At 46.5% G+C, this 27370-nt stretch overlaps 1 protein-coding gene across 1 annotated transcript in view; it reads right to left on the minus strand.

The window, feature by feature from the left end:
- Positions 1–6971: 6971 nt before the first annotated feature.
- The window catches only part of CTSC (cathepsin C), a 32862-nt gene continuing 12463 nt past the window's right edge, over positions 6972–27370 (minus strand). The window contains exons 2-8 of the mRNA XM_083436612.1: positions 25409–25554; positions 21309–21472; positions 17583–17738; positions 15701–15816; positions 10725–10856; positions 8344–8984; positions 6972–8107 (exon numbers count right to left, since the gene is read on the minus strand). Of these exons, the coding sequence (XP_083292738.1) occupies positions 8482–8984; positions 10725–10856; positions 15701–15816; positions 17583–17738; positions 21309–21472; positions 25409–25554 (1217 nt within the window). The 3' untranslated portion in view covers positions 6972–8107; positions 8344–8481. The remainder of the gene's footprint in view (positions 8108–8343; positions 8985–10724; positions 10857–15700; positions 15817–17582; positions 17739–21308; positions 21473–25408; positions 25555–27370) is intronic.

Genomic DNA, 27370 nt, shown 5'->3' on the forward strand with positions numbered 1-27370 from the left:
CTCTGGGGTTGCGACGCTCATCTTGCTTTACTGGCCGAGGGAGCCGGCGCACAGCTTCCGGGTCATGTGGCCAGCATGACTAAGCCGCTTCTGGTGAACCAGAGCAGCGCACGGAAACGCTGTTTACCTTCCCCCCGGAGCGGTACCTATTTATCTACTTGCACTTGGACGTGCTTTCGAACTGCTAGGTGGGCAGGAGCAGGGACCGAGCCACGGGAGCTCACCCCGTCAAGGGGATTCGAGCTGCTGACCTTCTGATAGGCATGTCCTAGGCTCTGTGGTTTAACCCACAGTGCCACCCGCTGCCAATTTCCATCTCTTTTGCTTCCCTCCCCCACTTGGACTTCATGCAAATCCAGGATTGGGATACGGTGCTTCAAATCCTCCAATGGGGGCTGCGTGATGACAGCGTTACATCTCTACACATATAGGAAGAAATGTAAATAGAGTCAAAGAAGTGCATATGCTATCAAGATATCAGATTTTAGCATTGACATCCTATGTATGTCTACTCAGATCTTTCTTTTTTATATAAGACCTTTAAAGTCCAGTGGGGCATTCACCCAGGGAACTGTGTATAGGATTGCCGTCTAAATAATTTACAAGTATTTTTTAAATAACATAATTGCCAAGGAAAGCATTGAATGCAATATTCTAACTACCTTAGGTATGATTTATTGACTTTTTAAAAAAATAATCAAATATTTCCATTCCAATATAATCAATCAAATATTATGGGAGGGGCTGGTCTCCCATCCTCCAGCATGTAAAATTAACAAGGCATTGTTTGTGTTTTAGATTTATTTACTAAATATAATTCAAACATGCAAAATTAGATCCAAGTTGATTTAGGCCTTCTGGTAACTTTCCAGAAATGCTTATTGCAAATTTTCTAGCTGAAAAAATAGCTTGTCTTCAAGCCAGAACTGGAAGCCCGGTTCAAACTGTGATTTCCAGATCTAGTGGGTTCCACTTCTTTTGCCGGGCTACAAATTGTACAGACCTTTCTCAGAAGGAAGAATAGCACACAATCAATCCTAGACCTGCAATTTCCCCTGCTACATTCCCCCATCCAATCACAAAGAAATTTGGCTGGGTGTCAGATTGGCTACATTGATTCTCATGAAACAGCAGATGTGAGCATCCGATGAGCATTGCAGATACTTCCAACTCCCCCCTCTCACCAATGATTTCTGTTTACCTGCTAGACCAGGGGTGATGAACCTCAACACTGGGAACCAAATGTGGTCCTTCACACCTTTCGATGTGGCCTTTCACACTGAAACAGAAAACCTTGAGCTGAAAAAGGTTTGCCACACTTAATCTTGTTGTTGTTGTTTAGTCGTGTCCAACTCTTCGTGACCCCATGGACCAGAGCACGCCAGGCACTTCTGTCTTCCACTGCCTCCTGCAGTTTGGTCAAACTCATGCTGGTAGCTTCGAGAACACTGTCCAACCATCTTGTCCTCTGTCGTCCCCTTCTCCTTGTGCCCTCCATCTTTCCCAACATCAGGGTCTTTTCCAGGGAGTCTTCTCTTCTCATGAGGTGGCCAAAGTATTGGAGCCTCAGCTTCAGGATCTGTCCTTCCAGTGAGCACTCAGGGCTGATTTCCTTCAGAATGGATCAGTTTGATCTTCTTGCAGTCCATGGGACTCTCAAGAATCTCCTCTAGCCTGGTGATATTTAGTTTGACCGAATAAAGGCATTGCTCTAATACAGAGTTCAGAATTTTACAACAAGCAGTGACTCTTGGGGAGAAATCCTATAGGAAGACCCACTGCAATGAGTGGGTTAGGATCCAGCAGATCTCCAGCTGAGTTGGGTAGTCCCCGGGGCAGCTAGGCTATACTGGATTAACACCTTCATCCTCAGCTCCGTTGGAGATATACCAGCATATCCCATGCCCCCATCCTGGCTCAGCTGAGACCCAGCCAGTTGAGCAAAAGCTGGTGAATCCTAAGTCAGTGTGGACCCTAAAAAGGGGGCATTCTGGTACATGGCAGAGGTGGGACGAGAGAAGGGGGACATAGGCTGGATCATATGAGCTGGCAACATAAATTAAGCCAGAAAAAAGGGTGGTGTAACTTAAACACTATTTCAAAAGCTTGTTTTCCCTTGTGCCAGGTTTAGGCCAGACCAACCAGAAGTAGCCCAGCTGCTAAAGGCATTTTGGATCTGGTCCAACTTTATGCCAACTTAATTTACCCCAGCTTGCTTCATGCCAGCTTCTTGTGGATAGGAATGCTCTCTTTGTGAGCGCTTGCTGTGACCGGGATTGTTCAATCACAGTATCATAGTGCTCTGTTTAGATGCCTCCCCCAACTTGCTCGACAGGCCGTGCCTCGCCAGGTGGCACTGTTAGGCATACTTTTCTATTTGTGCTAATGGACATCATGCCAAACCCTTTGCAGGAAACTTGCACTTGCAGCTTTGCAGACAGTTGAGCAAAGAGTTAAGTTGCAGTCCAGAAAAAAAACTGCTACTAGGGGAATGAGTGGTTGACTGTGTGCGAGAGTGTGAGTGATGCTTAATTTCATCAGCAGATCAAAGCAATTGACCCTACTGAAGGGATTTGGAAGGGAGTCTTGGCAGAATATTATCATGTTAATGTCCCTTTCCCCATACAAAATGGAAATTTCGGTCCTTAGATCACTGGCAGCTATTTCTCACACATGGAGATGAAAACTCTCAATGGAATTGCTGACTCTCCGATGGTTAAAATAACCAAGGGTTATTTTCCAGCCCTCCAAAAGAAACCAGGAAACCCCCTTGCAGAACTTCCCATTCAATATTTGATTCCCCTAGTCACACATATTGTATTGCATCATCTTGCAGAAACCATAGCAACTAGAACTACCTAAAGCAGTACTGCAATTCAATGCATGATTCCTTGGGTGCCCCAGGAGCACATTGGAATCCCTGGAAGTGAGAGATGGATAAATATATCAGTTCCAGTTCCTTTCAGTTTATCGTTTCCCCAGTCCAGTTATCCACATTTCTGCACCAGGTTGCAATTTATTTTAAAGTCCTCATAAAGCCAACATCTGAGTGCAAACTTATCCTAATATATGCATATGTACATTTTTTTGGGGGGGTTGTGATTTTGCCTGATATACACATTCATGCAAGGAAGTTCCCATAACGTAAAGCATTTCTGTATATTTTCTGTATATTTTCCAATAATATAATGCATTTTTATGTATACTGCCTCATGTCTCTGTGGTGCAATATTGGGTTGGATAATTGCATCACAGAATCAGGAGCAGTGCATTGAAAGCCTAGCCTGTCCCGATTTATCCCCCATTCCCTACTTCCAAGTAAATTGTGGAGGAACAGATGGTAAGAAAGCTAAAAGTTCACTGTTAATATGTCTTCTTCTTCGTTTGCTGTTTTTCAGAATAACTGAAGCCCAAAGAACACAGTCTCCTTGCTATTATAGGTAAAGGTAAAGGACCCCTGGATGGTTAAGTCCAGTCAAAGGTGACTATGGGGTGTGGCACTCAGGCCGAGGGAGCCAGCGTTTGTCCACAGACAGCTTTCCAAGCCATGCGGCTAGCATGACTAAAACTGTACTGGCGCATGGAAGACTGACGAGTGCCAGAGCACACAGAAGTGCCATGGTAGTAAGAGATTATCAAGAGCTGTATGGTCAACAAGCAAACTTCTGTATGCTGGCTGGGGCTGATGGGTTCTGGATTACAGCATCACCTGGAAAGCCACAAGTTGCCCACCATTGGGCCCAGACACGGTGCAAAGTCTACCCCGGATTTTCTGCTCTCCCAGCTGCTAAAGACCATTCTTCTTCCCTGCACTTGACCCTCTCTCCCATGCCCCTCTTTCACTTTGGCACAGCTCTTAAAAGGCATCATCAGCAATCAAGTCACACAAGCTGGTGTGGCTATCAGTCTCTTCCCCTGTGCTCTAGAAGTCCCTGGTGCTCCTGGAGAACCTGTGGTGACTGCAGAGATAGATCTGCCTCAATCAGCTACTTAACCCTCCCTCCCTATAGTAGTTCATGCAGCAGCAACAGCACCAGAAAAGGATTTATTTTAGCAACCCACCTCACCCTCCGCTTGCTCATGAATTTACTGTTTATCCTTTAGGCTGGTTTGCCATGTTCTAATTATCCAATTCAAGCTATGTAGCAGGTGTTGATGTTAACTTTGAAGGATGATCCTGTAGTTTGCACATTTGAATATGTTCTCCCAGGGTGGCCAGAACTCTGAGGCTCTCAACTTGCTTGGAGAGGCATGTGCTAATCTCAGGAACACACAAATGCTGCACCTGCCGCAACAAATCCATTATTTCAAATGCATAGCCATGAACTAACTTTGGACTTAACGAAAGCTTCCAGAAAAGCGTACAGGGTACTACGAGACGTAACCAGTGGCCCGGTCATATTAGGGACACATGAAACTGCCTAATAACCAAATCAGACCATTGGTCCATCCTATGCAATGTAATTATACAATACAGTGGTGCCTCGCAAGACGAAAAGAATCCATTCCGCGGGTCTTTTCGTCTTACGGTTTTTTCATCTTGCGAAGCAAGCCCATTGACGGAGTAGCGCTATTAGCGCTATTGACATTTTAAGGGCTAAAAACAGCTTTTTAAGGCTTGGGGGATTAGCGGTTTTGCAGCTAAAATGCTTTTAGCAGCTTAGCGATTCAGAAAAAGGGGTTTTGGAGCGAAAAAGAAACCCGAAAATTTTCGTCAATTTTCATCTTGCGAAACAAGCCCATAGGGAAATTCGTCTTGCGAAGCGCCTCTGCAGACGGAAAACCCTTTCGTCTTGCGGGTTTTCCGTCTTGCGAGGCATTCGTCTTGCGGGGCACCACTGCATAAAAAACCTTCACCGCCTCTGTTGCAGCTGCAGAAAACAGCAGCAGGAGACTCTTTTAGGTGGTTCGTAATTTAACGGAACCACCTGTGCCATCAGGGCCTGATAAGGCCCCCCAGATCTCCTGCAATGGTTTTGCAAAGTTTTTTTGCATATAAAGTCCCTCAGATTTGGAAAGAGGTAGACTCCACCATGGGAGCAGGGCCAGGGCAGGAGAGTGCTATAGTCAAGTTGCATGTTGCATAGTCTAGTCAAGTTGCATGGGATCAATTCCAATCTGTTACCTCCGAGGATGTGGACAGGCTGCTTGGATGAGTGAAACCAACCACCTGTCTCCTTGATTCTTGCCCATCCTGGCTAATAAAAGTGAGCCGGGAAAGGTTGGGCGATGGGCTTCATGGGGTGATGAATACTTCCCTCTGTGAGGGAGCCTTCCCAGCCCCGCTGAAAGAGGCAGTCATTAAATCGCTTCTTAAAAAAGCATCTTTGGACCCAGCCAATAGGGCTGTCTCCCAGTCTCAAATCTTCCATTCTTGGGCAAGGTGATTGAGCGGGTGGTTGCTGAACAACTCCAAGCACACCTGGAGGATGCGGACCATTTGGATCCCTTCCCATCAGGATTCAGGCCTCATCATGGGACTGAAACTGCCTTGGTTGCGCTGGTAGATGATCTCCAGCAGGCTAGGGACAAAGGTGAGAGCTGTTTCCTAGTTCTGCTGGATCTCTCAGCGGCCTTTGACACCATCGACCATAACATCCTTCTGGACCGCCTAGAGGGGCTGGGAGCACTGTTATACAGTGGTTCCGCTCCTTTCTCCTGGGCCATGTCCAGAAAGTGGTGGTGGGGGATGAGTGTTCAGACCCCTGGGCTCTCACATGTGAGGTGCCTCAGGGTTTTGTCCTCTCCCCCATGCTTTTTAAAATCTACATGAAGCCACTGGGAGAAATCATCAGGGGGTTTGGGCTGGGTGTTCATCAGTATGCGGATGATACCCAGCTCTACCTCTCTTTTAAATCAAAACCAGTGAAGGCGGTGAAGGTCCTGTGTGAGTGCATGGAGGCAGTTGGAGGATGGAGGCGGCTAACATTAAGGTTGAATCCTGACAAGACAGAAGTACTGTTTTGTGGGAACAGGGGGCGGGTGGGTGTGGGGGACTCCCTGGTCCTGAATGTGGCAACTGTGCCCCTGAAGGACCAGGTGCGCAGCCTGGGAGTCATTTTGGACTCATAGCTGTACATGGAGGTGCAGGTCAATTCTGTGTCCCCTTCGAATCCCTGTGATGGAGTGAGATCCCGTTCTTCGGTCCCAGCTCTTAGCAGTTCGAAACCACATCAAGTGCAAGTAGATAAATAGGTACCGCCCCAGCAGGAAGGTAAACGGCGTTTCCGTGCGCTGCTCTGGTTCGCCAGAAGTGGCTTAGTCATGCTGGCCACATGGCCCTGAAGCTGTCTGCGGACAAACGCCGGCTTCCTCGGCCTGTAGAGCGAGATGAGCGTGTAACCCCAGAGTCAGCCACGACTGGACCTAACAGTTAGAGGTCCTTTACCTTTTTTGTTTAAAGCAATGGAATTTCATAGCTGAAACCCATTATTTGCACACTTCACCAACCTTACTGGTCAGGGGGCATAGTATTTCCAGTTGTCAAGACACGGGGGGGACGCACAATGAATGGAAACTTTTGTTTGCTCTTTGTTTGCAAATTTTCGCCAGAGGCTCCTCCCCAGCAACAGAAAGCTAAACGAGATGTAACTCTAGTCTGATCTAGCAAGGCTGTTCTCATAGAATCATAGAGTTGGAAGAGACCACAAGGGCCATCGAGTCCAATCCCCTGCCAAGCAGGAAACACCATCAGAGCACTCCTGACATATGGTTGTCAAGCCTCTGCTTAAAGACCTCCAAAGAAGGAGACTCCACCACACTCCTTGGCAGCAAATTCCACTGTCGAACAGCTCTTACTGTCAGGAAGTTCTTCCTAAAGTTTAGGTGGAATCTTCTTTTTTGTATCTCATATACATGGGACTGCAGTGGACTTCTCCAAAACCCGATGGAGGACTCGGGTCTCTCCTGCTTCCCATTAGCATTTGAGAAAGGTAGCAAGACAGCTTGGGCCAAAGGAACTGCCACAGCGACAGGAGGAGGGTTTCCCTTTATTTCAGAATCACGTACAAAACTGAGAACCATAAAACGAAGCAAGCCACCTGCAGAATAAAAGGGCATCATTAAAAATGAATGTCAGATGAACACCGACATTCAGGAGAGGTCACGCACCAGGTTTGTCTTCTTTGCTATACAAAGAATAGATGGAGAGATTCCCTTTTCAAAAAAGAATAAAAATCACAGTGCAATCATATTGTAAATGTAGTACAAATCGCATCATCTTCTACTTACACATTTCTTCATTTCCCCCGTAAGGCACAGTAATTTAAAACACAAAATAAAATTACAGAGGTGAAAAAGTATTTCCGGCAAAGGGCAAGTACAGAAAGATTGTCCAATTTAGAGGAGAAAATGATGGGAAATAATGTGTCAAACGTCTTCAGCTATTGCAAATTGTACTTATTGGAGATTGTAAACCTCAGACTTGCTCTTCTTTGTATTCTATCTTTCCTCGATGGCAAGACACAGGGAATCATCCCATTTTACCCAAAACCAACTTGGTTAAAGTAAGGCTAAAAGAGAGATGGGAATCTGTGGCTCTCCTGATGTTAAACTCCTATAATCTCTGACCATTGACAGTACTGGCTGGGGCTGATGGAAGTATAACAATATCTGGAGGGCGACAGGTTGTCCCAATCCCAGGGCTAAAAGCTAAACTCAGTTCAAACCATGGTTTAATCTTCCAAATGTACCACTAAGTCATCATTCTGCATGTCTGCTTTCCATTTCCCATGTGCTCAGCACTTCTCCTTCATGATATAGTGGCTTCCCACATCCCTAGCGCCGACATCATGCCAAACCATTGGTTTGCAAGCCTGCTCCAAACCATGGCTCCCAATCCTTGCTATCCAGCCGAGCACACAAAATGGCTGCTGAGTTTTAGTGATAAATGCAAAATTGAGTCAGTGGTTCACAAAGGCCACCAAGCAAACTTCACAACTGATCAGCTACTTGAATCCCACCTGGTCTCGGGTCTAGCCTCACCCAAGCTGGTGCCCTCCAGATTATTTTGCACTACAACTCCCAGCCGGCATGGTCCATGACCAGGGATGATGGGAATTGTAGTCCAAAACATCTGGAAGGCACCAGCTTGCTCCATCCACAACGCCTCAATGGGCCTCATTTAGCATCCTTTGAGGGATGCAAGCTCAATTTCAATTCCCCACGCCAGTGGCGTAGCGTGGGGGGCGTAGGGGGGGCCGGCCGCACCAGCCGCAACATTGGGGGGTGGGGCGCGCTCGCACTCGCAGCTCTCTGCCCCTACTAAAATCCACGGGTTAGGGGGCGCAAATTACTTGCCTTGCCCCGGGTGCTGACAACCCATGCTACGCCACTGCCCCACACCTGAATGTCTTTCATTAAAGCTCATTTTCTTAAGCTGCCAAAGCAAACTGCTGTGAAGCGCACCATGATTTGTTTTTTTTTTTTTTTAGGACGGACACCATTGCTTCCTGGGAAGGTATCGGCCGAAAAGTACCACGGCTACATTTTGGGGATAGGCGTGGCGGCCACGGCGATGCTCTCTATCGCACACTCGTCAGTGCCTCTACGGATCCTGAAATAACCCCCCTCGCCCCAGCCTTCTCCCCAGCTGTTCTTCACTATCCAGAACTTCTCGCCGGTGGCTGGGTCGCTGCCGTAGCCGACGAGCAAGACAGCGTGGTTGGTCAGCTCAAAAGGGTTGAAAGGATCCATCAGGCCTGTGTGGTGGTAGATCCCCCCTTGGTAATGGAGGAAGTCACTATACACTTCAAAGGCAACAGCCATAGGCCCGTGCGCAAGAAGTTCAAGTTCCATCAGCGCTGCATTGCACCCTCCGTAAAAGCCGCCAACGTAGTGGTAGTTGGTGGCATAGTAGTGGTAGCACTTGCTCTTAAAAGTGCAGGGCGAATCTCTGGCTGTGTAAGGGAAACAGTCCTCCTCAACCACACCAAAATCCTGAGCGTATTTGCCAGCAATGAGGTAAGGAAATCCTCCATCGCAGCCTGAAAGAAACAAGGAAATAACCCAGATGGTTAATCACACAATTTGAAGTCCGGGGGTTCTCCTTCATTGCCAATCAAGCTTTGAGAATATGTATGAGAATATGTATGAGAGCCAGTGTGGTGTAGTGGTTAAGAGCAGTAGTCTCGTAATCTGGTGAACCGGGTTCGCGTCTCCGCTCCTCCACATGCAGCTGCTGGGTGACCTTGGGCCAGTCACACTTCTCTGAAGTCTCTCAGCCCCACTCACCTCACAGAGTGTTTGTTGTGGGGGAGGAAGGGAAAGGAGAATGTTAGCCGCTTTGAGACTCCTTAAAGGGAGTGAAAGGCGGGATATCAAATCCAAACTCTTCTTCGTATGTGTTCACTAGGGTTGGGCGATCGCTGGTTTTCAACATCGTGGTACATCACCAGCTAAACACCACAATGCAGTCGTATCTTGGAAGTCAAACGAAATCCGTTCTGGAAGTCTGTTCGACGTTGAAAAACCAAAGTGTGGCTTCTGATTGGCTGCAGGAAAGCTCCTGCAGCCAATCGGAAGCCGCGGAAGCTCTGTCGGATGTTCAGCTTCCAAAAGAATGTTGGGAAACTGGAACACTCACTTCTGTTTTTCGATCATTTGGGAGCCAGAACATTGAACTCCCAAGGCGTTCGGGAGCCGAGGTACGACTATATGCCACAATGTCTGAAATAAGGGTGGGACTATGTAGAGAGACATTGGTTGGCTTCACAATTTTTCCCACGTTGTGATTTCTGCATAGAACACACACATATATAACGATTTGCAGTATTTTGTCAGGTCAAAAATTATGAAACCAATATTATGTTACGGACTTAATCCAGTTTTAGACAATATATCGCCCAGCCCTAGTGTTCGCCCCAATTTCTATGCTCTGTTCTCATGGCTCATTCCGCCTTCTGTCTTGCCCAAATACAGTGGTACCTCGGGTTAAGTACTTAATTCGTTTTGGAGGTCCGTTCTTAACATGAAATTCTTGTTAATCTGAAGCACCACTTTAGCTAATGGGGCCTCCTGCTGCTTCCACGCCGCCGGAGCACAATTTCTGTTCTCATCCTGAGGCAAAGTTCTTAACCCGAGGTACTATTTCTGGGTTAGCAGAGTCTGTAAGTAGAGGTACTATTTCTGGGTTAGCAGAGTCTGAAGCGTATGTAACCTGAAGCGTATGTAACCTGAGGTACCACTGTAACTCAAAGCTGCCATGCAATAGTTGGGCATTGCCCAGTTTATGCCCTTCATTTCTAGAAGCCAACGGTGTGCAGATGTCTTATCCTGCAAATATGCACAAATGTCCTAAGGGATATAGGGAGACAGCGGTTTCCATCCCACTCTGGGTTCGTCACAATCAGTGCTATCTCCATTCTGCTGCAGTTCAGCTTCTGCCAAACCTCACTGCCTCCTATGGCTGAAACGGATGAAATTCATTTCTATGCCTATGCTGGTTTTTGGCAGCAGCTCTCTAGGGTTTTAGGGCAGGCAACATTCCTAGTCCTACCTGGAGATGCCAGGGATCGAACTTGGGACCTTCTGCATGCAAAAGAGTTGCTCTACCGCTGAGCTACAACCCTTGCCCTGAGCCACAGAGGGGAGAAGTCCCACAGAGCCTCTGTTGCTGGGTTAGATGGTGAGGAAGATGTTCTTCAGCACAAATGGGGAAAGCCAATATCGGTAGGCTCTTGGGTCCAGGTTACAGTGAATGAATACAGTGCTGCCATGTCGTTTACCTTGAGAGTACTGGCTGCAGGAAACAACCTGCTGGGGACTGAGCGTCGGAGTCTGCGAATTGTTGGTGAGGATACGAATCCTGGATTCAAGCATGCCCATGGAAGCAAAGGCGTAGCAACTGCCGCAGGATGCTGAGGGGAACGAGAGAGCCAGTTAGAGCCAGTCTTCCATCCTAATATTCCCAGGACTCCACAATTATATCACTCCGTTCAGCTGACAATGGATGGAATAAAGGTAAAGGTAAAGGTACCCCTGCCCGTACAGGCCAGTCTTGACAGACTCTAGGGTTGTGCACCCATCTCACTCAAGAGGCCGGGGGCGTTGTGGTCTAAACCACAGAGCCTAGGGCTTGCTGATCAGAAGGTCAGCGGTTCAAATCCCCGCGACGGGGTGAGCTATTAAAACATAGACTGTGAGCAGTGCCGGATTTATATATAAGCTAAACAAGGGACACGGGTGGTGCTGTGGTCTAAACCACAGAGCCTAGGGCTTGCTGATCAGAAGGTCAGCGGTTCGAATCCCCGCGACGGGGTGAGCTCCTGTTGCTCGGTCCCTGCTCCTGCCAACCTAGCAGTTTGAAAGCACGTCAAAGTGCAAGTAGATAAATAGGTACCACTCCGGCGGGAAGGTAAACACCATTTCTGTGAGCTGTTCTGGTTCGCCAGAAGTGGCTTAGTCATGCTGGCCACATGACCTGGAAGCTGTACGCCGGCTCCCTCGGCCAATAAAGCAAGATGTGCACCACAACCCCAGAGTCGTCCGCAACTGGACCTAACGGTCAGGGGTCCCTTTACCTTTACCAGCTGCATTACAGAACTATGGCTTTCTGCCCAAATACAAGCATGTCGCACTAAATTTCATGCACACCAGTGGGTGTGGTGTGGCACAAAATTGAACGCCACTGGATAACTTTGTTACTCCCTCATCCTTCCCACATACGTGCAATTGTGTTCCAGCAAGATTCCCACATGAAAATAGCAGGAAAGAACTGTATGCTGTTATACCCTCAAGCTTCCTGGGTTAAAAGGGTTGCAAACAGATTTTTTTTTGGGGGGGGGGGACTCAAATAAGATAAAAATGAGCGCTAAACACACACAATATTCCATTAGTTTTACAACGGCTTTTACATTGCAAAATACAATGCAGAAATAAACAGAAAATGAGCTGCTGTGTGAATGCAGGTGAAGTTGCAAGAGCCCATCTTGCAGAAATACACAAACCTTCCATGGTGTATTTTTCCTCATTAGCAGCAAGATAAATTAGTTATTCAGGATGGTGGCACATTCATTTACCAGCTAGGCAATATTGACAGTTAAGAGTATAAACAACAGCAACAATGGCAAGAGTTAGCAGGGGCAACCTCAAGTTAATTTTCTAAAAGCACCGGTTTTCGCTGTTCCCCACAAATTAAATCGCAACCTGGTTTAAATTGCATTAGAGGCCGCTCGCTCTGCAGCCAAATAAAAAATCACTAAAAGCCATTAAAGACTCGTTAAAAGGCAGAAAGGACTCTTTTCGAAACTGATGGTTCAGGAAGTCTATTCTCTTTCTAACCAGTTTCACGGTCAGCAGATCCTCCAGGCCTGAATATCCATTTAGGGGAAGCAGTTTCCAAAAGCAAGGTCTCTGTTGCAACACAGCAAACCAGTCCCAGGTATTGCCTGGCTCTGGCTGCAAGTTCTGCTCATAGAAGGGATTGCTATTATGAGGGAAGTAATAGTGCCACTGTATTCTGCTCTGGTCAGACCTCACCTGGAGTACTGTGTCCAGTTCTGGGCACCACAGTTCAAGAAGGACACTGACAAACTGGAACGTGTCCAGAGGAGGGCAACCAAAATGGTCAAAGGCCTGGAAACGATGCCTTATGAGGAATGGCTAAGGGAGCTGGGCATGTTTAGCCTGGAGAAGAGGAGGTTAAGGGGTGATATGATAGCCATGTTCAAATATATAAAAGGATGTCACATAGAGGAGGGAGGAAGGTTGTTTTCTGCTGCTCCAGAGAAGCGGACACGGAGCAATGGATGCAAACTGCAAGAAAGAAGATTCCACCTAAACATTAGGAAGAACTTCCTGACAGTAAGAGCTGTTCGACAGTGGAATTTGCTGCCAAGGAGTGTGGTGGAGTCTCCTTCTTTGGAGGTCTTTAAGCAGAGGCTTGACAACCATATGTCAGGAGTGCTCTGATGGTGTTTCCTGCTTGGCAGGGGGTTGGACTCGATGGCCCTTGTGGTCTCTTCCAACTCTATGATTCTATGATTCTATGCAGAGATGAAAAGAAGCATGCTCTGTCCTCTGTGAGGGGACCTGGTGGCTACTGAGAGGCTACAACTCTGACTCCCAGGAAGAACTTTGAAACAATGAGGGAAGACCACTCAGGCCCCATCCATTGACCAGAGGAGCTGCAGAGACACTGCTTCCCCCTCCTGACTTGGAAGGCACCATCTTTCTCTCTCGATTTTGCCTCTATTCCCTTGAAAGTCTTGTCCTTTTAGTTTGTACGTCCGAGAGCAGGGCCTCTCTTTCTCTTTCCAAAATGAAGTGCGCTGCTAAGGGCCCTCGTATTTACAGGACTGCCTCTCCTGGTATGCCCCGCAGAGGACCTTAAGGTCCATGAATAATCATAGTTTAGAGGTCCCAGGCCCTAAGGAAGTCAGACTATCCTCCACCAGGGCCAGGGCCTTCTCAGTGATGGCGCCAACCTGGTGGAATGCTCTATCCCATGAGACCAGGGCCCTGCAGGATTTAACTTCCTTCCACAAGGCCTGTAAGACAGAGCTATTCTGCCTGGCTTTCAATCTGAACTTAGCCTGATCTTTTATTCCCCTTCCTTCCCTCCCCTTTTTATGACGATTACCCACTCTGGGATCCCACAGCTAATTCTCCCCTGGTCTCCTTGCTGGCCCAAATAGGACTAATTTAGCCAGCTAGCCCTGGTGATCACCTAACGTTTATTGGATGGATTTCCCCCCCTAAATTGATTTTTGATTTTATTATTATTCAAGTTTTATACCTTATTTTACGCTGTTTTTTTGTAGCATCAATTAAGTGTTTTAAATTTGTTGTTAGCCACCCTGAGCCCGGTTTTCTAAATAAAAATTTGTTATATTATTGTTATTATAATTGCCTGAGAGGCAGAATACTCCAAATCACAGGGAGAGGATGGAAAGTAGATCTGGCCAGATCCTTATCTCCCCTGTTGCCTCACAGGTCTAATATGGCAGGTGGGCAAGAAATTTCGACAGCAGAAAAGAATGGCAAAATAAGATGATTGAATACGTAGAACTGACAAAACTGTCCAGGAAAATCTGAGACCAGCGAGACCAACAGTTCGAAAAAGACTGGAGTAATTTATTACATATTTGAAATATGATTGTAAACATTAAACAACACTAACAGGACTGACTTAAAGGTTTGCTGGTTAAAAGTAAAAGCTGATTTACAATTATAAAGAATATGAAAGTAAAAAGAAAGGTAGATAGACAGAATAAAAATGCGGATGAAGTTATGACTGGAAGTTAGAAAGCCAGTTTGGAGGGATGGATGGAATTTGACGACTCAAAGAGAGTCAAAATACAGGTGATGATAAAAAATGTAAAAACTATGGTGTTTTTTGAAAATGCAAATGCTAATAAATATTACTATAAAAACAACAAATATGACAGGTGGGTGGGATTGCCATTCTGTCAATCACCTGACATCACAAAGATGACAAGCGATGCAACCCCAAGACCCATCTTCTGATGCACAGCCAGCCAGCTGATCGTTGGGACACCAATGCGCTTCCCCGTCTCACTGATTGGCAGGTATTTGGTGCTCCAGAAAGTCCTTTTGGCCCAGCCAACCCCCTGAACTCTGCTCACAGCCTTCCCTGGGACTCGAACCACCAACCTTCTGGTTGACAGCCAAGCACACTGACCAATTGCACATGGTTTGGCCAAAATGCAGTGGGAGGGACAAGCAGGGAGGCCTGGACCAGAGTTCCCCCATCCCTGCTGTAAATAAGTGAGAAAGAAAGCAAAAAGGAGCCAGTGAAATTCAGAGCTCAAGGTTCCCAGAAAGAAGCAGAAAGCTAATTCTCCCAGAACATAGTCTTGGGTTTCTTGTAGCAAAGAGGCACGTAACACCACTTCTCACTGCCCAGGAAAGTGATGTAATTTCCACCCACACCCAAAAACCACAAAATGCTTTTCCTCATCATTTTCATTTCTGTCACGTTCTTGGGCCTGCTTCGAGCACATCAGCTGAAGCGGTTAGGCCCAAGCCAGCCGCATTTAGCCACCTTCAAGACTGACACTGATGGAAGAAGGGAGGGATGTATGACATACCTACCCGGTGGTGTAATTATCACCACTAAAAAAAACCCACACACACCTAGAACTATGACTTTGATCAACAATAAAACCTGAAAGTGGCGTAAGACAATTCAAGGGATCACTGGCTAAAAGCGGAATGATAATTTGCTGTCAGAAACAATTAGGAAAGTAATCTGTTAATGAGGTTCAGTTCCACTGTTAACAAGCATCCAATATTAAGTTGAGTGAAACTTAGAAGCAGGCGGCGTGTCAGACTGGGCCAATTCATAACCCAAGACTGAAACCGGGGTGGGGGGGTGGGACCCACAAGAGCAAACTCCAGGCTTCCGGCCTCAACCAGGAGGCTGCTGAAAACAGAAATGGGAGCAGAAAATGCTTATGTTCCCCACATCTGATCTATGGTCATGGCAAAGGGTGAGGCAAGGTTTCTGGGCAATGCAGCAGTCAAGTGGCTGATACACTTTATGATGTGAATGAGTTCAACTCTTTAGTTGTTTTCACGATGGATGATGGCATCCCACGTTGCAATGACCCTGATTTGCACCTATCTCTCTCAAAAGAACCGGCTGTAGGGTGTGTACATCCAAGTTGTGTATTTGACTTTTCTAGAACACCTTGTTGGTTATTTCAGTAACAAAAGGTATGAAAGGAACATATCCTACCCTGGTTTCGCACTGGGCTGACGTAGTTAACACCATTCACGTTCCTCCAGTCCCAAGATTCAGGCAGGTTGGAAACTTGTTTCATTAGTTCAGCAGTCAGAGGGGCAGGTTTTGGCCTATAAAGAAATAAAACCCAAATACTTCTAATTGGAATCCCTATTATTTGACAAGAGGAAGAATTGGAACACCATCCAAGAGCTGCAGTGTCCACACAGGGACATTGTCCAGTTACAGGGAACCAGGCAGAGGTCCTTCTTGATAGTGGCGCCCACCCTGTGGAACGCCCTCCCATCAGATGTCAAAGAGAACAACAACTACCGGACTTTTAGAAGACATCTGAAGGCAGCCCTGTTTAGGGAAGCTTTTAATGTTTGATGTATCACAGTATTTTAATATTCTTTTAGAAGCCGCCCATAGTGGTGGGAAGCCCAGCCAGATGGGCGGGGTATAAATAATAAATTATTATTATTAAATTGTTACACAGTCTTCCTACAAGCAGCAGAGTGTTCATCCAGCCAGTGTGGTGTAGTGGTTAAGAGCGGTAGTCACGTAATCTGGGTAACCGGGTTCGCGTCTCCGCTCCTCCACATGCAGCTGCTGGGTGACCTTGGGCCAGTCACAGTCTCTCAGCCCCACTGACCTCACAGAGTGTTTGTTGTGGGGGAGGAAGGGAAAGGAGAATGTTAGCCGCTTTGAGACTCCTTAAAGGGAGTGAAAGGCGGGATATCAAATCCAAACTCTTCTTCTTCTTCTTCATCTATGGAAAAGGTACAACACTTCACATGTGGTGGAAGTGTGAGCATGTAAAGCCTTTCTGGCAGTGGGTATTTACAGAAATAAGCTATACTATGGGTTAACACGTAGAATATACCCCAAGTTTGGGATTGTTAACCATTTTAAAAGAAGGGCAACCTGAATAACTAATTACTTCCCTTTTAGTAGCAGTGCTCCTATGAGCGGCACAGAATTGGAAACGATGTGTGCATTTCTTGTTGGAAACGGAATGTATGTCCGATTGATGCATCAGAAAGATTAACAAAAGAGATCACATGCACTGAATACTACAAATGACGAAGATGATTTTGTTTAAATATGCATCGTTCTGTAAAATACTTTACTGATAACTCTGAAGAATGGCAAGCGCCAAAATCAAAGACTGGACTTTGGCAAACTTAAAAAGACTGCTCCGTCCTTGGGTGGCAGTCGGGAGGCTAAGCTGGGATTCTGTATTTACCCCCCTTTTGAATTTATACGTAAAAGGAAAAGGCAGGGAATCTCAGGTCCAGGAATGAGGCCCTCCAGACCTTTTTGAAAGCCACCCATGCTAGCAGCCATCCCTGCCCCTTGTGGGAGAGAATCCCATAGTTTAAACTATGTGCTATGTGAAGAACTACAGTGGTGCCTCGCAAGACGAAATTAATTCGTTCTGCGAGTTTTTTCGTCTTGTGAATTTTTTCGTCTTGCGAAGCACCAATGTGTATTGACGGTTTCCCATAGGAATGCATTGGCGGTTTTAAAAAAAAGGCGCAAGACGTTTTCGTCTTGCGAAGCAAGCCCATAGGGAAATCCATCTTGCGAAGCAACTCAGAAAACGAAAAACACTTTCATCTTATGAGTTTTTCGTCTTCCGAGGCATTCGTCTTGCGAGGTACCACTGTATTCTCATTCAAAGGTAACACAGCTTTCCCATGGAAGGACTACTGCCTTTACACCCTGCTTGTGAAAGCAGTAGGAGGTGGAGACACAAGCTGTAAAACTCTCTCCTTCTAGCTCTCCATACATGCGCGCACACAGACATGCACACCCTTTTAAGCAACACAAGCCAGCCACAGGTTTATGGTCCTTTGGTGACGACCAGGCCAGAATGTCATGATCCCTTTACCTTGGAATTCTGGGATTTAAACCGCCCGCTCTCCGAGCCAAATCTTCTAGGGTGAGGCCTTCATATTCCTTGTAGGCTACTGCTTTCCACGATTTCTGAATGGCGTTGATTGCTCCTACGAAGTCGTAGTTGTTCATGTAGAACTTCTGCAGAGATCTGCAGTCGAGACACAAACGACGCGTTAGGCGAGGGAGCCTTGCGAAGGCTAGAATCTCCTTAAGTCCCAGATGTTTATTAAGAAAACAGTCCAACGCAACCCCTCATGAAACTCTTCCACAAGACAAGAGACCCTTTGTTATTAAGACAATGCCATCAACAATCATCGTGCTTCACAGACAGGCATTTAAAGTTGAAATCTCTGCCTCACAGTCAGCGCTGGATTTAGGTTTGATGAGGCCCTTAAGCTACTGAAGCTAATGGGGCCCTTTATATGTCCAGGTGTCCTTTGTCAACAACAAATTGTTGCTTTTTTGTGTTGAATATATGCTATATGGTAATTTATGGACCTGAAGCCATTTGCACATGTTGCCAAGCACCAGTCCATGCAGAATGTAGGCACCCTATATATAGAAATGAGCAAACCAGTGATATTTTAGGGAGCAGGCTAGCAGGCGGGGCCCATTACTTATATCACAGGAGCCTACACAACACAAAACACTGTTGCTGTATGTAGGTTTTATTTTATTTGTTTTTTATCTTATATTTTGGAAATCCAGGTTTTCCCCCCTTTGTGGGTGGGGGCAAGAGAGTGGGCCCTAAGCTATAGCTTGCTTAAAGGTAAAGGGGACCCCTGACCATTAGGTCCAGTTGCGGACGACTCTGGGGTTGCAGCGCTCATCTCACTTTATTGGCTGAGGGAGCTGGCGTATAGCTTCTGGGTCATGTGGCCAGCATGACTAAGCGGCTCCTGGCGAACCAGAGCAGCGCACGGAAACGCCATTTACCTTTCCACTGGTGCGGTATCTATCTATCTACTTGCACTTTGACGTGCTTTTGAACTGCTAGGTTGGCAGGAGCTGGGACCAAGCAACGGGAGCTCACCCCATCGCGGGGATTCGAACCGCTGACCTTCTGATCAGCAAGCCCTAGGCTCTGTGGTTTAGACCACAGCACCACCCGTGTCCCTTGTTTAGCTTATATATAAATCCGGCACTTCTCACAGTCTATGTTTTAATAGCAACAAGGAACAAGAATTAACTGGTTTACACTCATTTTATTTAAAGACTTATAAAAAAAACTTAATCGAACAACTCTCGAAGCCAAGTGTTTCCAAACAGTGCTCAATGAGCATCATTCAGGTGATCCTTGACGGGTCTGTGGCTTCGTGGTTGAAGACGGGGGACGGCACAGCTATTACATGAACAATTCATATTGATTTTTAATTGTACTTTTATTTGTTATATTGTATTTTATTTTATTGTAATGCAATAAAATGCAACATACAGGAAGTAAACAGAGCAGTCAAGGTATAATTAAAAATCATCCAACATCCAGCAGAGTACATTAAAATGGGCAGAAAAATCATTAAGTGGTCCTACAAGAACTCCAGCAATTTCCAAGAGCTCTCTGGAAAAAAAGGTTTGGGAACTGCTGTTCTAAGTGGCAGAAAAATAAAATGTACAAATACAGGAACACCTTAACTGGACTTTGCAGTAACATTCTGTACCTAGGAGAGCCACAACCTTTCAGATACGAAGTATGAATGTTGTTGTTGTTCTGGCATCTGTCAGACAACGGAGTGCACCTCATGGGGTGAAGCCAAACTGCTGTGCTGGCAGCACTGAAATGATCTCTCCGAAACACAAGCCTGGGCAGTGTGGATGGAGGCCTTGGGCTGCCCAGATGACAAGACCCTGCCCTCTTAGCCTCAATGATGTGGTCCAAAGGAAAGCAGAGCAAGACGTTTGGCACCAGCTTGGCTGCAGGAGTTGCCAGAAGGAGGCATACATGGCACCATCCAGCTGCCTTAGGGACTCCATTCTGGATTTCTGTAGGGTTTATTCCAGGCTTCCTCGGCCCTTCAGATGTTTTTGGCCTACAACTCCCATGATCCCTAGCTAACAGGACCAGTGGTCAGGGATGATGGGAATTGTAGTCTCAAAACATCTGGAGGGCCGAGGTTGAGGAAGCCTTTTCTTCTCCCAAAGATGTCCCTGCAAGGCTACCTTCCCAAGCCAATGAGCCCCACCTGCCCCTTTAAGTCTGAATACTGACTGGGTTTTAAGCATGAATACCAGAATTCTAGCTCCCTATTATCAGAGGGTCAAAACAGGGACCACACATGAACCAGAGGATGCCTCAAAAGATCTATGGATTCTGATGACTATAGTTGCACTGACTATAGTTGCCTAAGCCATTGTTCACAGGCTGATTTGTACAGCTTAAGGGTTGTGTGCACTGACTGTACACTCACTGAACATATCACATGTACAGCTCAGTTACTTGCATACACAGATTCTACGGTTGTTGGATGTAACGTACAAACTCTCTCATTATGGACCTATGAAGCTGCATCACACTGAGCCAAAACCTTGGCCCTATCTCTCCCATGTCAGTGCAAAAAGAAACACTACCAGTCTCTGAAATGGGACGCGGGTGGCGCTGTGGGTAAAACCTCAGTGCCTAGGACTTGCCGATCGTATGGTTGGCGGTTCGAATCCCCGCGGCGGGGTGAGCTCCCGTCCTTCGGTCCCAGCTCCTGCCCACCTATCAGTTCAAAAGCATCCCTAAGTGCAAGTAGATAAATAGGTACCGCTTTATAGCGGGAAGGTAAACGGCGTTTCCGTGTGCTGCACTGGTGCTGGCACGCCAGAGCAGCTTCGTCACACTGGCCACGTGACCCGGAAGTGTCTCCGGACAGCGCTGGCCCCCGGCCTCTTAAGTGAGATGGGCGCACAACCCTAGAGTTGGACACGACTGGCCCGTACGGGCAGGGGTACCTTTACCTTTACCAGTCTCTGAAGGAGAGCCAGCAGGATGAGCCTGCAGTCTTCTGAATCAACTGGCCTTCAGTACAGTGGTGCCCCACAAGACGAATGCCTCGCAAGACGGAAAACCTGCTAGACGAAAGGGTTTTCCGTTTTGGAGGTGCTTCGCAGGACGAATTTGCTATGGGCTTGCTTCGCAAGACGAAAATGTCTTGCGATTCCTGGGGTTTTTCCCCCCGCTCCCTACCCCCTTTATCTAAGGCACTAAGCTGCTAATAGCCTTTTAGCAGCTAATCCGCTAATCCCTTAAGCCTTTAATAGCCGCTAATAGCTGCTAAACCGCTAATAGCGCTAATCCGCTAATGGGCTTGCTTCGCAAGACGAAAAAACCGCTAGACGAAGAGACTCACGTAACGGATTCTTTTCGTCTTGCGAGGCACCACTGTACTTATTTGTTTTCAAGACCAGTAGAAAGACAGTCCTTGTCTTGACATAACACAAAAGGAAAATGTATGGGGAGGGAGGAGGTAACCACCAAAAGGCTCAGGCACCATTTTGCAAAGTCAAGAGTTGTTAGAATGATCAGCTAGGATAGAAACAGTTCAGGGGGCCTTGCTTCAATTCTCTCTGTCTGGCTTTATGACGGAGCCTGTGTCAGAGCATGTTGTTGTTGTTGTTGTTTAGTCATTTAGTCGTGTCCGACTCTTCGTGACCCCATGTACCAGAGCACGCCAGGCACTCCTGTCTTTGTATCAGAGCATACGATTAACCAAACAAAATGGCATTTGTTTCCACTCACCTTCCAGCGGATTTCAAAGGCAGCTGATTTACACGAACACCGGAGGCTGAAGGGGAGATCTTTTGCGCTGTGAAGCATGCCCAGTTCCGGCCCAACACATCATGGACCCACCCAGGTAAGGTCTCGTGGCAGTAACTGGTTACGTTTAAGCCATCCTTTTTATACTGGGAAGGGAAGCGAAAGGGATGCTGGTCAGAGTCTGCACAGAACACGTGTAGCGGACAACAGGCAAAAGATCCTAGGTTCGATTTCCAGGCATCCCCATCTGAAACCCTGGAGAGATGTGTTGACCAGGAATAGCTAACATGGTGCTGTTCAGATGTTGCTGAACTACAACTCCCATGGGATACGCTGACTTGCGTCGGTGGGATTTATAGCCCGGCAACATCCAGAAGGCCTCATATTGGCTGCCTCTGGCATAAACAGTAAAAGGTAAAGGGACCCCTGACCATTAGGTCCAGTCATGGCCGACTCCATTAGGTCCAGTTGCGGACGACTCTGGGGTTGCGGCGTTCATCTCGCTTTATTGGCCAAGGGAGCCGGCATACAGCTTCCGGGTCATGTGGCCAGCAGGACTAAGTTGCTCCTGGGGAACCAGAGCAGCGCACGGAAATGCCGTTTACCTTCCCGCTGGAGAGGTACCTATTTATCTACTTGCACTTTGACGTTCTTTTGAACTGCTAGGTTGGGAGGAGCAGGGACCAAGCAATGGGAGCTCACCCCGTCACGGGGATTTGAACCGATGACCTTCTGATCGGCAAGTCCTAGACTCTGTGGTTTAACCCACAGCACCACCTGCATCCCTATGAGTCCCAATGACTCTGGATTCAGACACACCCATTTATCCCGTGCTACAACAGGGTTGTTCTGAGGATAAAATGGAGAGGTGGGAGAATCACGTATCTCTTGCCTTGAAGCTCCTTGGAGGAAAGGTGGGGTGAAAAGTTTTTAAAGAAACATCTCCTCCCTGCAGTCCAACTTCCTATGAAAATAAGTAGTACATGCGAAAAATATCTAGGGGTCTTACTGGACCACAAGCTGAACATGAGTCAACAATGGGATACAGCAGCAAAAAACAAAAGCCAAGGCTATTCTAGGCTGCATCAACAGATGTATTGTGTCCAGATTAAGAGAAGTAACAGTATTGATTCTATTCTGCTCTAAGCAATAAAATAGAGGGGTGTTGCCCATAACAGTTTCTGGCTTACGAATGCGTCCACTGGCCCCAAAAGGCCAGTGACCTTCTGGACTAGGTGATTACAGAGCTGTGATGCCTACATTTCAGGGTGCCTCTGGGTCCCTCCCAACCCTACAATTTTGTGATAAGGGCCGGATCAACCTGCCTGAGAAGCAAGCCAAGTTTTTCTGCTCAAGGAAGATGCATTTGCCCAGATTTAGATACGCCCCCCCGCTACCAAATGCTTCCTATATTTTTAGTTTTGCCCACAGCTTTGTTTCCTCGACACGAGGGACACACTTTAGACCTCTGTTGCATTTATGCTTTGCAGAAAGGGTGAAATTTGCCTCCTCGGCGCAATGCTGGCAGGGACTGTGGGCTCTGCGGTGTTAAAACGTTCCAAGTTCCTTTGCCCCGAAGCTCCGCTGAGCTGCCTGCCGTCGATCTTGATGAATTTGGAACGGCATCCCGGAAACTTTGTGTACCTCCAAAGCAATAACACAAAACACAGCAGCTTCTTTCTTCTTTTGCCGCCGGCTCTTTTCCTTGCCTGCTGGTCCCAGGCGTCGTGAAACCATGAGCCTTGGCGGTTTTAAGCAGCCTTTCCCCCTGATAACCTGAAGAGTGAAAACTTCATGCAGTGGCTTAAAAAAGAAAAAGCCAGGAAGGGCACTTGGTGTTTGTGTGTGTTTAGAAGGGGTGGAGGAAAATTTGTGGCTTAGCTTCTCAGCCACGTTGATCCGGCCCTTAGCATAAAATGGCAGAGTTGGAAGGGATCCTGAGGGTCATCTAGTCCAACCCCCTTGCAATGCAGGAATCTCAGCTAAAGCAGCCAGGACAGATGGCTATCCAAACTCTGCTTAAAAACCTCCAAGGAAGGAGAGCCCACCATCTTTCAAGGGAGTTCAACAGCTCTTAGTGTCAGAAAGTTCTTTTGATATTTATTTGGAATCTCCTTTCTGGTAACTTGAAGGTTTGGGTCTTACCATCTGAAGTAAGAGGAAACCAGCTTGTTCCCTCTTCCATGTGACAGCCCTTGACAGATTTGAAGATGGCTATCATATCTCCTCTCAGTCTCCTCTTTTCCAGGCTAAACATAACCAGCTCCTTCAACCACTCCTCATATGGCTTGGCTTCCAGATCCTCAATATGCAATTGCCTTGTAGAGTCAGACCATTGAACCATGTAGTTCAGTATTGCCTACAATAACTTGCAGAGGTTCTCCAGGGTTTCAGACAAGTCTTCCCCGGAGCTGCTTGGGATCTTCTGCATAAATAGATGCTCTACAAAGCAGATGTTGGGAGACTCCTCCCAGAGCTACGATTCTCAGAGTGTCTTAACAACCAACCCCTCTTTCCCAGGGGAACTTTGAGACTTGTAGCTCTGCGAGGGGAATGAGGCATCTCCTAAAAACTCAGCACTCTACAGATCCCATCATTCTTTTGGGCAAGCCTTTATGGTTTGAGGTGGTATGATAGTGCATTAAATGTTATGGTTTAATGCATGAATCGCACTTAGCCCCACACCCCATGGAGGCACTGCTGATATCACAAAGACTTATCCAACTGGCAGTGAAGTGTGTGCAGTCTACAGAGTCACCTCTTCCAACAGAACGCTCTTCTCATTAGGTCTCTACAAACAGTGGTTGGCACCCAAAGCAAGATTGGGATGGAGCTCTTTCAATGCCATCTGCTCAGCAATTCAGCAATTCGCTTTTAACAGAAATCTGCTTGCATTCCACATCAACTCAGAAACAACCAACCTCAATTTTCTTACCTACCATGCTTCAAAAAACTAGACTAGGAGAACAAACCCCATTGTCTTGCATGTTCCTAGAAGGGTCTCACCAAGTCCTAACCACCCCTAGTCTGCATAAATGCCCACTGTCCTGCGACATCATGGGGCAATGGCAACCTTTGGCCGGAAGAGTCAAGGCTGTGTTTTGGACCAGCTTGACCTTCACACCTGCAACCACCTCTCCCACCGTTATCGAGCGATTCTGATGAAATTGAATTCCAGACCCATCCAAAAGCTTTTGCAGCAGGCACAGGCAGGCCTGTAAACAAGACCTTTGCACCAGGAGATTCCTTACTCAGAAGCCTGTTTTAAAGTTCTCCTGAAAACGGCAAGGAGCAAACAGGCATTTCGACAGAGAGTTGAAGGTCTGCTGCCAATTGCCAGCTTTCTTGGCTTCCAAAGACAGACCAACAAAGCTTAGTGAAAAATATGACAAGTTTCAGAATCTAAGCATGTGTTCAATGGGAGAGCTTTGTCCAATCCAGAATTGCTCCTCTGCTCACTCTTCAAATAGGCTGTACAGAGACACGGGTGGCACCATGGTCTAAACCACTGAGCCTCTTGGGCTTGCTGAACGGAAGGTCAGTAGGTCGAATCCCCGTGACGGGGTGAGCTCCCGTTGCTCGGTCCCAGCTCCTGCCTACCTAGCAGTTCAAAAGCATGCCAGTGCAAGTAGATAAATAGGTACCACTGTGGTGGGAAGGTAAACAGCGCTTCCGTGTGCTCTGGTTTCCGACACAGTGTTCTGTGCAGAAGTGGTTTAGTCATGCTGGCCACATGACCCGGAAAGCTGTCTGTGGACAAACGGCGGCTCCCTCGGCCTGAAAAAGTGAGATGAGCCCCATGCCTTTGACTGGACCAAACCGTCCGGGGGACATTTACGTTTTACCTTATGGAGACATCATATATTATATGCAGTGCTTTTCTTCTAGGAAAAAGCTGCCAATATTGCGTACTCTTGAGTACCCCCAGAAATAAAAGCCCCGATTATACTCCTTCCAAATTATTTTGCCAACAAGAATTTCAAAGTTTGGAAGAGCCCTTTATTCCCAACATATTCTGGAGGAAAATGGTGCAGAGATTGATTGATTGACTGATTGATTTATTTATTTGGAAGCTACTTTACCTTAAAAAATGCAAACCACTTGTAGTTGTTCAGCACAACCTCGAAGCCTTGGTTGTAAATTATCGTGAAGAAGCCAAAGTTCCCTTGATCGTCCTGAGCAACATCGAGTTTCTGAAGGTTAACGACAACTTTTTTCTCCACAGCCCCTGGAGAGAAGCAGCAAAGAGAATTTTCATCAATTTGGGGATGGGGGGGGGGGAAACCAGGCTGAAGAAGCAAGATGGCCAATGTGCAAATGCAACAGTAACACAGCCCTGCAGTTATACACTGGCCCGGTAAGCAAGGCTAGTGAGCAGGGGTGCCAGAAAGGATGGACAGTCATGTCCTTTCTCTGTGCCCAGCATAGGAATCAAGCGGAGGTGGTAACAATCTTTATTTCCATCAATGCTTTGTAAACCTCTTTGAAGTTTAAAGTAGAAAATCAAGCCGTGAATAAATTTTACGAAATAAATAAATATCACATTTCTTGGCTGATCTTCCTCCAAATCATTCAGGACAACACAGAACTTTCTCCACCTTCATTTTATCTACACAACCCACCCGGTGAGGATTATTAGGCTGAAAAACTGTGTCTGGACCCAGTGAGGTTCAAAGGCAGGGCAGGGATTTGAATCCATGTCCTTTGTTCTGGTCTGACACCCTCACCTTTATGAATGGGCTCATGTGCAAACAATCTCAAGGCATGGCCTGAAGGCATGTACAGTGGTACCTCAGGTTACATACGCTTCAGGCTGCAGACACTTCAGGTTACAGACTCTGCTAACCCAGAAATAGTGCTTCAGGTTAAGAACTTTGCTTCAGGATGAGAACAGAAATCGTGCTCCGGCGGCATGGCAGCAGCAAGGGGCCCCATTAGCTAAAGTCGTGCTTCAGGTTAAGAACAGTTTCAGGTTAAGTACGGACCTCCGGAACGAATTAAGTACTTAACCTGAGGCACCACTGTAATGCATCTATTTTGCTGAAGATCATAGAATCTTAGTGTTGGAAGGGACCAAAGGGTCATCTAGTCCATCCCCCCCACCCCCCACCCCGCAACGCAAGAATCTCAGCTAAAGCATCCATGCGAGAGCATACAAGATAAGCAGCTCTGGGTCTGGCCAGTACCTGGATAGGATTGATTGACTGATTGGTGGCATTTATACCGCACCAAAAAAGGTTCCTGAAGGAGTGAGCCTGCTGCAACAGAACTGATCAAACGACATTCAGTTCCACGATGGAAGAAAAGTCATGTATAAATTTAAGAAAATAAATGTATTCAAACTGCGGTGTGAAGCAAACCATATATTTTTTAAGCGATTCAGGACTTTGGACATGATGATTGCATCATCCAGTTTCATGCTCCTCCAATATAGATGCAGCAGGCATCTTCTATAACAACTTTTAATAATTTGCCAGAAATTTTTTATGTGACGAGACAACTAGTTAATTGTCAGCTGGGGATTTGTGATTTTAATTTTTGACGTGTCTTTGCACATATATAAATTGTTGTGCACTACCTTGATTTTTTTTTTTTTTTTTGAGATTGCGGTATGTCAGTATTTTCTTTTTAACATATAATTAAAAATGTAGAATTCTGGTCCAATAAGTATTATTTTTAATGAAACTGCGGTAAGTATTTTTCTTTTACAGTATGTATAATTAAAAATGTAGAATTCAGGCCCAATTAATATTTCCATTTCTGCTGCTTAAAGTTGTAAGACACAAAACCTAAATTTTAAGAAATGCTGTCTGCAATCATGTGAGGCTCAGGAGGAAGGCAAACTGCATTGTTCACTCTTTCAGGCATAAACTTTCTGACCTTGTGACCATGACTAATACAGAGAAGTGCTGATGTAAAAAATAAAGAAAAAACACAGTTCCCTTCAGCAAATCACCATTCCCCTTTTGACCATTTTCTATCTACTTCCTCCTCTGCACTTCAGACAAAGTGGCCAACATCCTGAGAGGGGTGAACCATGTTCT

The sequence above is a fragment of the Podarcis tiliguerta genome (genome assembly GCF_965153285.1).
Source record: "Podarcis tiliguerta genome assembly, chromosome: 4".
Classification (NCBI taxonomy): Eukaryota; Metazoa; Chordata; class Lepidosauria; order Squamata; family Lacertidae; genus Podarcis; species Podarcis tiliguerta.